This window comes from Bos indicus, chromosome 21 (genome assembly GCF_029378745.1).
Source record: "Bos indicus isolate NIAB-ARS_2022 breed Sahiwal x Tharparkar chromosome 21, NIAB-ARS_B.indTharparkar_mat_pri_1.0, whole genome shotgun sequence".
In the NCBI taxonomy this organism is placed as follows: domain Eukaryota; kingdom Metazoa; phylum Chordata; class Mammalia; order Artiodactyla; family Bovidae; genus Bos; species Bos indicus.
Genome location: NC_091780.1, coordinates 6,391,422 through 6,409,401, shown reverse-complemented (window position 1 = coordinate 6,409,401; position 17,980 = coordinate 6,391,422). Strand labels below are relative to the sequence as shown.

The 17,980-nt window shown below is 39.9% G+C and overlaps 1 protein-coding gene across 2 annotated transcripts in view; it reads right to left on the bottom strand.

The window, feature by feature from the left end:
• Positions 1 to 17,980, bottom strand: part of CERS3 (ceramide synthase 3) — a 169,978-nt gene that overhangs the window by 127,754 nt on the left and 24,244 nt on the right. For both annotated transcript variants that reach the window (XM_070775012.1, XM_070775011.1), the window contains exon 2: positions 8,904 to 9,077. In XM_070775012.1, coding sequence (XP_070631113.1) covers positions 8,904 to 9,076 — 173 coding nt within the window. In that variant the 5' untranslated portion in view covers position 9,077. The remainder of the gene's footprint in view (positions 1 to 8,903; positions 9,078 to 17,980) is intronic.

Genomic DNA, 17,980 nt, shown 5'->3' with positions numbered 1-17,980 from the left:
GCCACCTTGACTTCGCATTCCAGGATGTCTGGCTCTAGGTGAGTGATCATACCATCGTGGTTATCTGGGTCATGAAGATCTTTTTGTATAGTTCTGTGTATTCTTGCCACCTCTTCTTAATATCTTCTGTTTCTGTTCAGATCAGATCAGATCAGTCGCTCAGTCGTGTCCGACTTTGCGACCCCATGAATCGCAGCATGCCAGGCTTCCCTGTTCATCACCAACTCCCGGAGTTCACCGAGACTCACATCCATCAAGTCAGTGATGCCATCCAGCCATCTCATTCTCTGTCGTCCCCTTCTCCTCCTGCCCCCAATCCCTCCCAGCATTAGAGTCTTTTCCAATGAGTCCACTCTTCGCATGAGGTGGCCAAAGTACTGGAGTTTCAGCTTTAGCATCACTCCTTCCAGAGAAATCCCAGGGCTGATCTCCTTCAGAATGGACTGGTTGGATCTCCTTCAGAATGGACTGGTTGGATCTCCTTGCAGTCCAAGGGTCTCTCAAGAGTCTTCTCCAACACCACAGTTCAAAAGCATCAATTCTTCGGTGCTCAGCCTTCTTCACAGTCCAACTCTCACATCCATACATGACCACAGGAAAAACCACAGCCTTGACTAGACGAACCTTTGTTGGCAAAGTAATGTCTCTGCTTTTGAATATGCTATCTAGGTAGGTCATAACCTTCCTTCCAAGGAGTAAGCGTCTTTTAATTTCACGGCTGCAGTCACCATCTGCAGTGATTTTGGAGCCCCAAAAAATAGTCTGACACTGTTTCCACTGTTTCCCCATCTATTCCCCATGAAGTGATGGGACCGGATGCCATGATCTTTGTTTTCTGAATGTTGAGCTTTAAGCCAACTTTTTCACTCTCCTCTTTCACTTTCATCAAGAGGCTTTTGAGTTCCTTTTCATTTTCTGCCATAAGGGTGGTGTCATCTGCATATCTGAGGTTATTGATATTTCTCCCAGCAATCTTGATTCCAGCTTGTGTTTCTTCCAGTCCAGCGTTTCTCATGATGTAGTCTGCATATAAGTTAAATAAGCAGGGTGACAATATACAGCCTTGACGAACTCCTTTTCCTATTTGGAATCAGTCTATTGTTCCATGTCCAGTTCTAACTGTTGCTTCCTGACCTGCATACAAATTTCTCAAGAGGCAGATCAGGTGGTCTGGTATTCCCATCTCTTTCAGAATTTTCCTAAGTTAATTGTGATCCACATAGTCAAAGGCTTTGGCATAGTCAATAAAGCAGAAATAGATGCTTTTCTGGAACTCTCTTGCTTTTTCCATGATCCAGCAGATGTTGGCAATTTGATCTCTGGTTCCTCTGCCTTTTCTAAAACCAGCCTGAACATCTGGAAGTTCACGGTTCACATATTGCTGAAGCCTGGCTTGGAGAGTTTTGAGCATTACTTTACTAGCATGTGAGATGAGTGCAATTGTGCGGCAGTTTGAGCATTCTTTGGCATTGCCTTTCTTTGGGATTGGAATGGAAACTGACCTTTTCCAGTCCTGTGGCCACTGCTGAGTTTTCCAAATTTGCTGGCATATTGACTGTAGCACTTTCACAGCATCATCTTCCAGGATTTGGAATAGCTCAACTGGAATTCCATCACCTCCACTAGCCTTGTTCGTAGTGATGCTTTCTAAGGCCCACTTGACTTCACATTCCAGGAAGTCTGGCTCTAGGTCAGTGATCACACCATCGTGATTATCTGGGTCATGAAGATTTTTTTTGTACAGTTCTTCTGTGTATTCCCACCATCTCTTCTTAATATCTTCTGCTTCTGTTAGGTCCATACCATTTCTGTCCTTTATCGAGCCCATCTTTGCATGAAATGTTCCTTTGGTATCTCTGATTTTCATGAAGAGATCTCTAGTCTTTCCCAGTCTGTTGTTTTCCTCTATTTCTTTGCATTGATCGCTAAAGAAGGCTTTCTTATCTCTTCTTGCTATTCTTTGGAACTCTGCATTCAGATGTTTATATCTTTCCTTTTCTCCTTTGCTTTTTGCTTCTCTTCTTTTCACAGCTATTTGTAAGGCCTCCCCAGACAGCCATTTTTCTTTTTTGCATTTCTTTTCCATGGGGATGGCTTCTGTTAGGTCCATACTATTTCTGTCCTTTATTGTGCCCACCTTTTCATGAAATGTTCCCTTGGTATCTCTAATTTTCTTGAAGAGATCTCTAGTTTTTCCCATTGTATTGTTTTAATCTATTTGTTTGCATTGATCTCTGAGGAAGGCTTTCCTATCTCTCCTTGCTATTCTTTGGAACTCTGCATTCAAATGGGCATATCTTTCCTTTTCCACTACCCTCAGGCAGTTCCAAAGTTAATCAATTATCTCTAATTGTTTCAGACAAGTACCCCTTCTCTCCCCAAGGGAAAAGGGAAATAAAGACAGTTTATGAGTAATGCCCTTTCAAGGAACCAACAGACAGGTCAGAGAATGACAATTCTCTGGGAATGATGGTTTGAAGGAGCTCCAACTCTGTTCTGCTTCCTTCAGTGGTTACCAGGCTGCTGGTTTCCATTGAAATTGTGGGTTGTTGGTTTTTCAAAGCTATCAGAGAGGAGGAAAGGTAAGGATAGAAATAGGGCAAGTTAAAATGCCACAAAGCTTGCTGCTCTTTCCAACAGTCAGCTGTTTTTTTTCAATAACACTCTCTGGATTGCTGCAAGCCTCTGGTTAATTCTGAATTCTGAAAAGTTAATTTGACAGTTTTTGCTAGTTTCCTGATGTTAGGAAGGAGAAAATTTTCAGAGATCCTTACTCTGACATTTTCGTTAACTTCCAGTGCATAGTGGTTTTACTTTGCATTTTGGTAATGATTAATGGTATTGAACATCTTCTATGTGTTTACTTGCTATTAATATCTCTTTTGGTGAGATTGCTGCTCCAACTTTCGGCCATTTAAAAAAATCAGGTCTTTTCGTCTGTTATTGAGTTATGAGTTCTTTACGCATTCTGACTTTAAGTCCCTCATCAAATATATACAAAATGTCTTGTATAGATTTTCTAAACTGACTTACCACTCCATTTTATCGACATCTTTTAAAAATAACTATTAATGCATTTTTACATATCATACAATTCATCATATCAAGTATACTATTCAGTGATTTTTTTTTCAGTAAATTTACCAAGTTGTACAATTATTACCATGAATCAGCTTTAGAAAATTTTCATAATTCCAATATAATACCTCATATATATTTACTTTAATCCCTGCTCCCTGTCAATCCTGTCACAGGCAATCACTACTCTACTTTCTGTCTTTATAACGGCCTTTTCTGGATATTTAATGTAATAGAATCATATAATTTGTGGTTGCTTGTGCCTGGCTTCTTTCATTGAGTAATGTTTTTGAGATCCATCAATGTATCTGGATGCATTTGAAGTTCATTCATTTTTATTGCCAAATAATCTACTGTACAGATTTATATTTGCATTAACAATGCCTTCTGAAGAACACTTTTGCTATTTACCAGGAGAAATAAAAGCATATACCTACACAAATTCTTCTACTCAAATGTTCACAGAAGCTTTATTCGTAATAGGCCAAAGCTATAAACAATCCAAATTTCCATACTAGTTAAAGGATAATAAATTTCAGGATAGCAATATGTTGAAAAGACTACTCAGCAATGACAAAGAATCACTGATACATATAATAACATGAAAAAAAAAAAAACCTCAAAAGCATTATGCTAAGTGAAAGAAATCAGACATAAAAGACTATAATCTATATGATTCCATCTATAAGAAATCCTAGAAAAAGGAAAATTATACTGACAAAGCATTTTAGTGATTGCAAGGAGGCAGTAGGTAGGAAGAGAATTAACTACACAGGGTACAGGGATGTTTTCAGCCAATTGAAATCTTCTACATCATAACTGTGGTGATAGTTACATGCATTTGTCAAAATGCATCAAATTTCAGATGAACTTTCTTATATGTAAATCATACCTCAGTAAAGCTGATTAAAAATCACATGTCCCTATTTTTCCCTTAGGTCTAACAAAGGCTCCATTGTCTGATAGGTCAGGCTATTCTAGTATTCAGAACTTTCTGTATGTAATTAAATGCTGGAAATTTAGTTATGAATGATCATTTAGCCCTTAAATTCATTTTTATAACCATGGAATTGAATAAAAAATTTCCTAGGGATTTCCCTGGCAGTCCAATGGTTAAGACTCCAAGTTCCCAATGCAGGGGGCATAGGTTTGGTCCCTGATCGGCGAACTAAGATCCCACATGCTACATGGTATGGCCAAAAATAAAAAAAAAATAAATTTTAGGAAAATTCTCTGATAAAATGTATTAGTTAGCCTTAGTGTTGAGCTGCGCAGTCATGTCTAACACTTTGCAACCCAGTAGACTGTAGCTGGCCAGGCTTCTTTGTCCATGGGATTCTCTAAGCAAGCATACTAGAGTGGGTTGCCATTCCCTTCTCTAGGGGATCTCTGTGACCCAAGAACCGAACCTGGGTCTCCCACATTGCAGGCAGATTATATACCATCTGAGCCACCAAGGAAGCCAGGATAAAATGTATAAGCCAATCTAATTTCCAGATGACCTAAGTTCTCCTGGAAATGGCCTATACATTTCAAAGCCAAATAAAGTATAACATTTCCCTCTGAGGGTCATGTGAGAGATAAGCATACACAATGGATAAAAATACATATCTATAACATACTTGCTGATATGAGGAAAACATCTACAGTCAAAGCATTAATTTAAAGAAGAAAGAGAAATAATAGTCCTGTTTGTTAACATGTCCAGGCTTCAAGAACAGAAATTACATTTTCAGTAAAACAGAGGAAGTATATAAGTACAGTTTGCTACTTTAGCATTATATTTCTTTTCAAAAGAATCTAGACAATCAATTCACCTTTTACTTATGTATTCACTTATACTTATGTAAGTATACATAAATATGAATAGGTGCTTAATTAAAAACTTATTTTCAAAAAGGAGAGAATAAAGAAACACAATAAATATTTGATAAACTGAACTTTAAAAAGGAAGGAAATGACAGGTCTTAGCTCTATAAGGACCTTAGACATGAACCTGCCTGAACTTTCATTGTATTGATGTGGAATAGAAGGGAAAAATCTCACAGGAAGAAAAGAGAATGTGAACTTCTACTCCCATGTAAAATGGTTCAAAGTTAGATTAATTACCAGGGCATGAGTCACAGGTTTGCTACTATTGTACAACTGAGCCCTCAGATGGCCTTGTTCAGACACCTCTTCACTTGGCACTACAACAGTTACCTGTGAGCCAAAAGCAGAGCAATCCCAGAGCACTACCCCACACATATTTTTTTTCAATATTCTTTTATGGAATAAAAAAGAAGGCAAGCCTAGGCATTTATTAAGCATGTGAAGTTTAAATATCTAGACAGAAACAACAGCCTACTGCCATTAAGATTGATTCCTAGTTCCTAAGAATTGAAAGGCTCTATGATCAGAGTTTAATCAGAAGGTTTTATATAAAAGAACACAGATCTGAAGCAATGCAAGTCTCAGATAACATTTAAGTCCAAGGTATATATTTTGAGACTTTCAACTGAAGACAGTAACAATCCTTTTTCAATTCCTGTAAACTGCTACACCTACCCTTCTTTAAAGAACCCTTAATGCCCTCATGTTGCTCAGTGGAAATGGCAGAGCCCAGAAATCTACTCATTGTATCATTAAAAGTAAAAGAAAAGGGCTTCCCTGGTGGCTCAGTGGTAAACAATCTGCCTACCACTGCAGGAAACACAAGTTCAACCCCTGATCCTGGAAGATCCCATATGTCGCGGAACAACTAAGACCATTTACCACGACTATTGAACCTGTGCTCTAGAGCCCACAAGTCACGACTGCTGAGCCCATGTGCGCTGCAACTACTGAGGCCTGAGTTCCCCATTGTCCAAGGGAAGCCACTGCTGTGCGCTGCAACTAGAGGGTAGCCCCTGCTTGCCACAACTGGAGAAAAGCCCTCAAAGCAATGAAGACCCAGCACAGACAAAATAAATAAACAAAATTATAAAAGTAGAAGAAAAAAAGCTTACCTTCTGATTTTACCACCCTTACCCTTGCCCTGGACTCTTCCAGGGCCATAATTTACTCGGGGATAATGTGCTTATTCCACATGTGCTTAAATTTGAGTAGCTTAGATCCCCTCTAAATCATACTTAAGACACAAAGAAGGATGTACAGAATAATCTGGATGTACTAGTTAGTAACTGCTATTCTAGACCCCTCCCCCCAAAATATCAAAGCATAAGGCACAAATTAAAACTTGTAAGGAAAAGAAATTCTAAATACAAAGCAAATGTCAGTAACTTTCAAATGATCTACTTATTTGTTCTTCATCTGTCGGTCTCTGTACTCCTTTCTGGGGAGGGCCCTTTCTCATTTTGAATGGCTCCTAGCTAAGATAAAAATGAGCCAGACAAATCAAAACTCCAGGTCACTTCCTAGAATGAGGAGGTATAACACAAACATAATGCAGGGCAAAAGAAAGAAGCTTTCTTGTGATATCACAGGATATGCTGAAACATGGTATCAAGTGTACATGAATTTTGATAGGAAAGTTCACATTTGCTATCATCTCCTTAAGCCATATCTTCTATATTCCCAAAGGATATCAATTTACTCTCTTTTGCCATCATGAGTATTTCATTGTGAAAGCCCTAGAAGTTCTGGTTCAGGGGAAAATAAAAACTCAGCAACCCTGAATCTGGTGTCACAGCATGTGGGCTCAAGTTTCAGGTCTACTCTTTACCTACTAACCATGTGACCTTGGCCAGCTCACTTAGCTCTCATTTTCTTGACTGAGATCATACCACTTATGATTTTATATATCTCTTAAACTATAAGCTTCTATTCAAATGCAAGGTGTAAGTAATATCTTATGATCTAAGCAGTTTAATCTAATGAAAATTACATAAAAGCCCTGAAAAAATATAAATTTCTACTTCAAAAAGCATGATCTTGCTCTCATGTTAAATTTTCCTTCCTTCTTTTGCATTAAAACAGATATGAAAAAGAAGAGATACGAGATTAGTGGAGCAACACAGTTTTCTGTAGTGTCATGGGTTGGAAAAAACTAAGGGTGAGTTATTGGGAGTTAAAGTTATAAGGGGGTAGGAAAGACTATACTTAACCCCTTGAGAAGAAGTAAGAATGGCCTTAAGGTTTAAAAGAAGATTTTATTCCTTCCTGATAACTGCTGGAGAGGCCAAGACCAGGACACAGCAAGTTGGTCTTCCTCAGCTATGCTGTGTTGGCAAGCAAAACACTTTTCTAGTTCACTGTCTGATCAAATGTTGAAAATGGAGCTGTCCACACCAAAGTAGGAAATCTGCAAGTGTACAACCTGGATGTCAAGTTCAAAGCTCATCAGACACTACTCAAGAAAAGCAAATATTTCAGGACAGCAGAGTAATTTGCTAATTTACAAGTGCAGCAGCACAATTCTAATTTAGGCATTCTTTGACAAATCTAAACATGTGAGTAAAAGCAGAGTTAACTGTCAAAAAGGAAAACACTATCAAGCATTCTCAGCTAGAGTTTAGTGGTATCAAGCGGCTTTCTTTTCTTCCCCCTATCAATAGCACATTGCTGGCCAAAGTAAAGTTGTTATTTGTACAGAAACCTCTTGGACAATCCATTAAACAGAGTTGGTTAAACCCTTGGGATGAGAACCCTGCAAATGGTCATAAACGTACAATATGCACCACAGTTAGTCTTGGACAAAATGATCTTTATCAGATTTTGTCTTGAAAGAAAGTGAAAGTGAAGTGAAAGTGCAAGTCATTCAGTCGAATCTGACTCTTTGCGACCCCATGGACTATGCAGTCCATGAAATTCTCCAGGCCAGAATACTGGAGTGGGTAGCCTTTCCCTTCTCCAAGGGATCTTCCCAACCCAGGGATCGAACCTAGGTCCCCCACATTGCAGATGGACTTTTTACCAGCTGAGCCAGAAGGGAAGCCCAAGAATACCAGAGTGGGTAGCTTATTGCTTCTCCAGCGAATTTTCCTGACCCAGGAATCGAATTTCTTGAACCCAGGAGAACCAGGGTCTCCTGCACTGCAGGCAGATTCTTTACCAACTCAGCTACTGGGGATTCTGTTTTAAGTTCATCCAACTCTTGACATTTGAATATTCTTTTGCTCCAAAAAAAATTAATGTGCTAATAACAATTTTTTGAAATAGAGACAACTACCAAAATTATAGATGAACATTTATCTTCAGTTACCATAACACTAGTACAGTTTTAATAAAAAGGTTGGAAGTAATATCTATTTAAAGTAAATTAAGGAAAAAAAAAATAAAAAAAAAAAATAAAGTAAATTAAGAAAAAAAAAAGGTCACTTTTTCTGAGAAAGCAAATTGATATTTTTTCTTTGATTTCTTTATCCTTTGGAATGAAGGCTTGCTATTAAAATTTTCAATAAACCTTTAAACTATGCTATAAAACAATATTGTTTGGTATTTAATAAACCATTTCTGCTATTTTATAGCCATTCTAAAATGATAATGCATCCGCTAGTTATACTCTCCTAATATTGCTGACAAAGGACACAGGCACGCATGTCTGTTGTCAGACAACATGGTACGTGGAAGATGAGCTAAGTTCTTGCACCATCACTGACACTAATAAGCTCTGTGATCCTTAACCTTTCTCAATCTCAATTATCTTCACTGTGAAACTAATGTACTTGTGGAGACAGAATTTCTGATTTTATTTGTTTAGTTTCTAGACATCTGATTTCATGAGCGCCCATTAGTGGTGACCTCTGAGCAACAGATTAAGATTCTTTAAGGATCTTACCAAAATCCTTTATTCTAGAGGTGGGGCAAAGGGGGATGGAGAGGAAAGACACACAAACATTACTTACTTTTGAAAAAAATGTCTGATAATTATCAAGACAAAAGCATATGGAATGGTCATATATAAATGAGAGGGCTTCACAAAGATGAGTCCATCGTGATCTTCAAGATCTGACCATTTTACTGTTGGAGGAAGCCAGAATCTTTCCAACCAAAACCATTCTTTAAATGTCTGAAACATTCTAAAAAGATGAAACAAGAATATATTAGACTTATAAAACAAATACTTAAAACTGAGACAACACTGACACCTTTACTCAAAATACCTAAGCTAGAGGGTTCTGAACAGAGGGTAAGAACGAAGTACTATTATTTAATGGGCGTCATGGCTCTTCATTGTATTAAACAGGTATCATTCTGCAGAAACTCTCAGAACAGTTTTGGTCATGGCATGGAAAACTGAAGTTTAACACACCACTGTTCATACTCTTGGCACAACATACATTAATATTATGAGACTGTATCTTCCTCTTACATATTTCTATCATATGAAAATTAGTTTAACAATAATCTCTACAAGTTCAATATTCCAAAGGCCAACCTCATAAAATCTCCAAGCAGGTATCCTAAGAATTTCTCTAGAAGATAAAGGACAAGTATATTTAACTTTGTATTACAATGAAGAATTCAAATTACTCCATGTCAACAAATATTTACAGAGATCCATTATTTCTCAAGCCCTGTGCTAGGCACTGAGGATGCACTGGATTAAAAATCCAGTGTTCTTCCCCTAAGGACCTTATATTCTGTGGGCAGGGCAGGCCTGAATGACTGACACACTTGTTTTTTTAGGTGCAATAAAACAGGTTTGTGGTACAATAAAACAGAGTGCTGTGGGCTTCCCTGGTGGCTCAGATGGTAAAGAATCCATCTGCAGTGCGGGAGACCTAGGTTCAATCCCTGGATTGGGACGATCCCCTGGAGGAGGGCATGGCAACCCACTCCAGCATTCTTGCCTGGAGAACCCCCATGGACAGAGGAGCCTGGCAGGCTACAGTCCACAGGGTCTCAAAAAGCCAAACACGACTGAGTGACTAAACATATGCACACACAGAGGGTGCTGTGGAACACGACAGTCAGCACCAAGCCCAGCCAGGACATGTCAGGGAAAGATCACTGGGACAGGTGACCCTTGCGGTGTCTTGAACAGTGAAGTGAAGTGAAGTTGCTCAGTCGTGTCTGACTCTGCAAACCCGTGGACTGTAGCCTACCAGGATCCTCCATCCATGGGATTCTCCAGGCAAGAATACTGGAATGGGTTATTATTTCCTTCTCCAGGGGATCTTCCTGACCCAGGGATCGAACCCAGGTCTCCCGCACTGCAGGCAGACACTTTACCCTCTGAGCCACCAGGGAAGCCTTGAACAATAAATTGAAATAAACCAGAGAAATGGAGGAAAATGGGAAAGAGGAAATAGAAGTTCTAAAGAAAGAAAGCACACTGATCAAGTAACTAGAAATATAGAATATATAGATGCTCCAGTCCCATCATTTGTGCTATGACAGTTTTAATCTTGACATTTTGCTCTTGAGGATGTTTTGACCTCATCATTCAATAGTTAATCAGAGAAAGAAGTAAAAATGTCCTCAGATTCACTACAGGGTAGTCAAAATAACTTTATCAAAATCTCTTGACTGATAAATAACCCAGTGCCCATGGAACACCACCAGCAGTGTGGTTCAGCCACACTGTAAGAATCCAAGGTGTGGGATGCTTGGTCACACACAGGTGCCCAGAGCCTCAGCTTGTTGTCCTGCCATAATTACTAACAGTGCCCCTTCCTTTCAGGAGTGTCCCAGTTTGGGTAATTAACCATACGGTGACTGTCATCAAAAGCCTGGTGAGACAGTTCAGACTTGGTCACAGAGGATCTGCAATCCATGCTAAGGAGCTTGGGCTTTAGCTAATGGAACCAATGAAGAGGATTATGCAGAAGAATAAAATGATCAGATATTTTAGAAAGGCTGCTTGGGCACCTAGGTTCTCTGTGAGCCCACATGGTGTCTTTGTGCTGACTAGAGGAAGGTGTCCCCTCTGGGCAGACTCAGCACATGAGAGCTGGGTTTCAGTCCCCTGAGTCCCCCCTCCTCCCACCCCCAGCTAGGCACACACATGGCTGCTCTCTGGCAGTGTTAAACGATGCACATTTCAGGACACTGGAAGACTGGAGAGCAATTCCGAGTTTGAGGTAGCAGATACAGTTAGAAATGGGAAGGTGCAAAGAGCAGTGGCATCAGGGAGCTGAACATGCTGATAACAATGCTGTTCACAAGATTACACATGAGATCCAAAGTGGGCAGAGAATAAAGAGAGGCCAAGAAAGAAGTGAGAATGAGGGGAAAAACAGAAAATTCAAGCAGCTGGAGGTCAAAGAACAAGTCTGGTGGGAAGGAGACTAAACACCCGAAAGAGCGTGAAGACTCTGTCAGAGGTGAGGTTGAGAGTGGAGTACCGACATTACAGATTTCTGATTTCAGATGTAGAGGAATTCCAGAGTGTGGACTCCAATATCCTTCAGAAAAATCCATACCAAAACCAAACAACTAAACCTGGTGAGATACTCCCTATTTTATTTCATTTCTCATCCACTGCTCAGAGACACGCACATTCAAAGTAGCAGGAACCCAGGCACACCCACACCTGAAAGGTTTGTGTGGAGAGAGAGAAGGGCTGCTTTCTTTTTCATGTATTAATCATTTTACTACAACCTCTACCCTGGAGGAGGATACGCACCATTAATACAGTCACAAAATTGTGCAAATATGGTGGAATAAAGATCATTAAGGAAGATTTATTGAATACTTTCCATCAGTTTTGGGGGCTACAGAAAGGAAAGGGGGGTACAGAAAGGAAAGGGATGATCCTAAAGGGACTTTAGGGAGCTTAGAACTGAGTGAGAACTGGCCTGGATCGGGCTCAGGAAGAGAGAGTGCAAACTGATGAAAGAGACGTAAGGAGGAAAGAATTAACACACTTCCATAGGCGAACTGAGGATTCAGGGAACTGAACGCACCGGTTGCCTGGGCCATCTGACATACCTGACCGAAGACGGAATCAAGAGAGGGAACCTATGATGAAGTGCACAGTCAGATACAGCTCAGAACAAGAGGAGACACAAGTCTTTGAGTCAGACTACAACTAAAGTTCAAACTTCCTATAGATTTTATAAATGAGCCCAGGCAACAGAAGTCTCTCTCATCAAAGACAAGACTTGTTCCAGGCCTGTGTCCTTCATTGTATCAGAATGAGCTACTCCTGCAAAGGCAAATCTATTTCTTCCTAAAAGTTTGCCTCAGCATGTTCATTACATTATTGGCTCCAAATTTAATAAACTATGACTCAGGAAACAAATAGTGGCAGTGAGTTTGTTTTGGTATTATTATAATAATCTTTATACAAAATAGTTCACTCACTCCTAAAATGCATCTCCAGGCAGTACAGATTATTTTCTCCAGTGTGCTGCTGCTGCTGCTAAGTTGCTTCAGTCGACTCTGTGCGACCCCATAGACGGCAGCCCACCAGGCTTCCCAGTCCCTGGGATTCTCTAGGCAAAAACACTGGAGTGGGTTGCCATTTCCTTCTCCAATTGTCCAGTGTGAAACATAACTAAAAAATAGCTTTCAATGGTTATATAGGAGCTGACATGCTAAATAATATGCAAGCAATAAAATGAGATTTGTTGAAAGCCTAGTAACTTTAACACCCAACAACCAAAAAAAAAAAAAAATATATAAAGGGAGAGAGAAAGAACTTAGAGTTGCAAATGATCCCCTGGAAAATGTAGCTCAAACTGAGAAAAAACTACATTATTTACTATTTCTCCATGTACTGCCACCAAATATCAATTATTGCTGCTTCAAAAGAGTTAAGAATCTCTTCTTCACAGAATACACAAAAATTAACTCAAAATGGAAGCACAGACCTAAATATAATGGCTAAAATAATAACACTCTTTGTGTAGGAGTAAATCTTCATGACCTTGGGTTAAGCAAAGCTTTCTTGCTTATGACACCCAAAGCACAAAAATAAAAAACAGATAAATTTGGCCTCATTGAAATTTTGGTTTTCAAACAAACTTTTTGGTTCTCAAAGGATACCATCAAGAAAGTTAAAAGAAAATCTGTAGAGTGGGAGGAAATATTTGAAAATCATAGATCTGATAAGGGACATGTATTTAGAATATGGCAGAAAGTGAAGAGAAACTAAAGAGCCCCTTGATAAGGGTCAAAGAAGAGAGTGAAAAAGCTGGTTTGAAACTCAACATGAAAAAAGCTAAGATCATGGCATCTGGTTCCATCACTTCATGGCAAACAGATGGGGAAAAAGTGGAAGCAGTGACAGATTTTATTTTCTTGGGCTCCAAAATCACTGCAGATGGTGACTGCAGCCATGAAATTAAAAGATGCTTGCTTCTTGGAAGAAAAGCTATGACAAATCTACACAGTGTACTAAAAATCAGAGACATTACTTTGCCAACAAAGGTCCATCTAGTCAAAGCTATGGTTTTTCCAATAGTCATACATGGATGTGAGAACTGGACCATAAAGAAGGCTGAGCACCAAAGAACTGATGCTTTTGAACTGTGGTGTTGCAGAAGACTCTTGAGGGTCCCTTGGACAGCAAGGAGATCAAACCAGTCAATCCTCAAGGAAATCAGTCCTGAATATTCACTGGAAGGACTGACGCTAAAGCTGAAGCTCCAATACTTTGGCTACCTGATGCAAAGAGCTGACTCGTTAGAAAAGACCCTGATGCTGGGAAACACTGAGGGCAAGAGGAGAAGGGGGCGGCAGACAAAAAGACAGTTGGATGGCATCATGACTCAATGGACATGAGTTTAAGCAAACTCCAGGAGATAGTGAAGGACAGGGAAGCCTGGCGTGCCACAGTCCATGGGACTGCAAAGAATCCGACATGACTTAGAGAATGAACAGGAACAGTAATGCTACTACATGGATGGCTCTTGAAAACATGCTCAATAAAAGGAACCAGGCACAAAAGGCAGATTTTGTACGATTCTATTCATGTGAAATGTTCAGAACAGGCAAATGTATGGAAACAGGTTAGTAGTTTCTTGGGGTATACAAATGGGTGTCAGGGGAAATGGGGAGTGACTGCTAATGGGTACAGAGTTTCTTTGGAGTGATGAAACTGTTCACAAGTTGGGTGTGGTGTTGACTGCATAACTCTGTGAATATACTAAAAAAACATTAAATTTCACACTTTAAATGAATGAGCTGTATGGTATGTGAGTTACATCTAAAGAAAAGAAACATTAAAAACTCCCCTTCTAAGTTTCATCCCCTTTAAACCTTTACGTCTTTTAATCCATGGCTCAGCCAGAACTTCACGTTAAAGCTTCCTATCATCTCATTTAAGGGGTTTAAGAGTTATCTCCCAAATTCACCTGAGTCATGATTGTGTCCAAGGGGACTTCCCTGGCAGTACAGTGGTTAGAGTTCTGACCTTTCACTGCCAAGGATGCACGTTTAATCCCTGGTCAGAAAACCCAAGATCCCTCAAGCCGCACAGTGCAGCCAAAACAAAACAAAACAAACAAACAAAAAAACAACTGTGTCTACGAACTCAGAAACAGAAGTAAATGAAAGACTATATCCAGATTCAGACTTAAGCATGATTTTAAAGTTAATGGCTTTCTAGAAGGAAAAAAGTTCATGCTTTAAAAAGCAAAAATCAACTAACTCCTCTAAGGAGAAGTGGTTTTCCCAGATGATAGTACAGATGGTACAGACTGTTCAATAGATGCCCACAGGCCAACATTCCAGCTCTGGGCAGTGGCTTTACCCATCCAGACTGTTCCTCCAGCCAGCCGCTCTACCATGCCTGCTCTCGAGATGCGATCTGGGGCTAAACTGCGACAAGCACTTTCCTCCTCCTTCCTGCTGTTTCAGTCTAGCAGCAGGAAGCCGGTCACATTCTCTTAGCCTCTCAGCAGCCGTCTTAGGGCCACAGGCCTGTTCCAGCACTGCGGGCATCCTTCACAGTCAACCTTCTCTGACTGTAGCATACAGGATGTGCCGTTCTGGAGGGAGCAGGGCACCCAGCCCTCACGATAGCAGGGAAGTCACTGCTGTGTGTGGGTCTGGTGCCATGGCTTTCCCTCTGTGAAAGTCAAGGTGGACAATTCTCCATCTGCTGGCTGTTGGCCTGGGCTGGCCTGGGTTGGCCTGGGTTTGGCCAAATGGACACTTTGCCCCAGACTTTGAATCGGGAGCAGACAGGGACAAGAGGGAGTGCAGCAGCAGATGGCATTCTACCCAGCTGCTGCTGCTGAGAAGACAGCTGTCATCTCTCGGCTTCCTGCCCTTCCTGATCGCTGTGGTCGCTTGGTTTCTACTGTGGTCCAGGTTTGACCTACCACCTTTTTTGGTGCTGCTGTGAGTCACTTTCAGTGAAGTCTTTTTTTTAAGGTAATAAGAAACAGGTGGCTTCCACTGCTTATAATCAAGAGTGATGACTGATACACCTAGCATTTTCCTTACCCTCTTTTAGAAGAAACTGACAGCTCCAACTCAGCTGTCTGAACCTTAAACTTAGCAACAGTGCCTGTTCTTAGGGTTTTCAAATGGAGAAGCAGGAACTCCCTTGAATAACTGAGGAGGGGCAGGTAGCTTGCAGCATCTGCCAATTTCTCCCTCTGGTTAGCCACCAATCTCTCTTGCCCACAAAGGCACTCACTGGTCCCCTTTCCTTTCTTTCTCTCCCATTTTTGCTCCTGTTCTGCATACTATGTTTCAAAGTTGACAGTTGTGCTCAGTCATTACTTAAACGTTTTTTTTGGTTGTTCAGCATAACACAGGCTACTGGCCTCCCTAAGCCAGCCTTAAAAAGTTTGGTGAATGACAAATATTATCTACACAGAGTGGAATGGTACCTGATGCTGTATTAACTAAGTATCATAATATTTAAACAATCCTTAGATGGAAACAAAATGAGATGGAAAGATCCCTGTTTTTAAAACCAGACAAGTTACTGCTTAAAAAAAAGTCCTAAGCATTTGTAACAATGAATCTCATTCTGGGACCCTACCCATGACTCACTCACTCTTGAACACTCTGAGAAGCTCACTAAATATCATATCAAACTCATAGCCCACCTCTTGTCTTTATTAATTTGGCTGAAATCTAGGTTTTTCTGGCAACTGAAAATTGCCAAGAGTATTGACAACTCTTCAGTCTCTGCTTAGAGTCCTCTGGGAACCAAACGTATTCATTTACTCCTTGGCCATTCTCAGTCCCTTTTTTTCTCATCAGCTACTCAAACTCCATTTTCCCCATCTTTTGTACAATCTCTAAGTACTGAAATCCCTATTTACATAAAAAGGATATCTGAAGGAACTTCAATTTTTACCTATATAAAAAATCTGAAGCTATTTTTTAAAATAGGAAATATTTGCAAGAAAAGTACCTGAAGTTATTTCCTTTTACTTTGGGGAAGTAATGGAAGTGGCATCTTAACCCAGCTGTGTTTTCCCACTAATACTGTGGAAATTTTAAACCCTATTTTCAACTCCAGCTGCCAGCAGTTTGCGGGAAAACCATCTAATGCATGTAGGTTTTTATGACTCATTATTTTCTGACCTCATGGATACAGAACCCAGCAGGGTGAAAGAAGCCTGCTGAGCCACTTTTTTAGACACACACTATTAAATCTGACCTAGGACTTGAAGAAATAAAATCATCTGTGTTACAAGTTTATCACTATTTGAAGCAACATTTTTGTGTTGCTTCACAAAAATGTGTTACTCCAACTATTGCTGAGGTAAGAACTCTAAATCAGGCTGAGGTTTTGGACAGCTTCTGATATCTATCAATCCAATCCCAACTATAAACACCACATTAGTTGAGAAGATAGCTCTACAGAACATATCTCTTGGATACGAGGGGAATGAAAGAAAGTGTCTCTACAGAATAGAAAATATTGCTCAGATAGAGCATGGTGATGAGAAATGGGAAGTTAAGAAAATAAGTTTAACTGAAGTAAATTCCTGAGCAATGCGAGTGAAAGAGAGACACTCTTGAATCAATATTCTTTGGTCTTTGAGTATTATTATGGTTGGAGGATATGAAAGTTGGTGAGAGTTTTTGAGACTGGGAGACCAGCTGGATTAAGTGGGACCAGGGTTTTCTGGTGAAGAAAAGTCAGCTCCAGAAGAGCAAGCATCTTGCCCCGCTCATTCACTGCTGTATACCCAGAGCTTGCCACACAGTAGACACTACCTAAGTGTCTGCTGAATGAAATCAACGGAGGGTTTATACTATGGTCAAAAATGATATCTAATTTAACTATGTACAACTTCATTTTTATTAGTTGCAAAACAACTTAAAATTTGGTGCAGGAGGTTAGGCAAACATGTTTATTTACCTTCTATTTTTTTTTTCCTTTGGAACTAACTCTACTAACTCAGTCAAAACAACTGGTTTATGCCTTTAAGACAAAACAGAAAGAAAATATGAGCACCTAGTTGCTTCCTGTGAACTGTGCCAACTGTAAATTCCGATTCTAAAAGCATTTTAAGTTGTGCCTTTTCAAATGGATAAGACAATGCAAAGGACAGAGCAACTTAACTCTGAAGGATATTTATTATGACTAAGTTAGTGCATAAAAAGTTAATAAATACCTGGGCTTATAGCTTTAGAAAACTGAAAAGAAGGGGAAAAAAGTCCTATACTTTAGGTAAAGAATTAACTTACAACAAGAAAAAAACAATTTTAATTCTCTCATACTGAATTTCACAGTTATATCAATTTAAAGCCTTGAAGAAATTCAGAATAGATTTAGAGACTAAAAGGAAAATTTCTGAGGCTCTGTAGCAAAAACATGGTATCACCTCGAAGATGCCACTGAGGGGCATCAGGATGTCCTAGGTATCCATTCATCCTGACTTTTAGTTACAGATCCCCACCCTAACCCCCAAGTTCAACCTGGACACGTGGCTGCCCTGCCATGCAAGACAACATTTCCCAACCTTCCTTTAGCATGGCTAGATGTGGCCATCCGTGACTATGTCTCAGTCAACGACACAGGAATGGAACTGATTTGGGTAATCTTCCCAAAGACCAA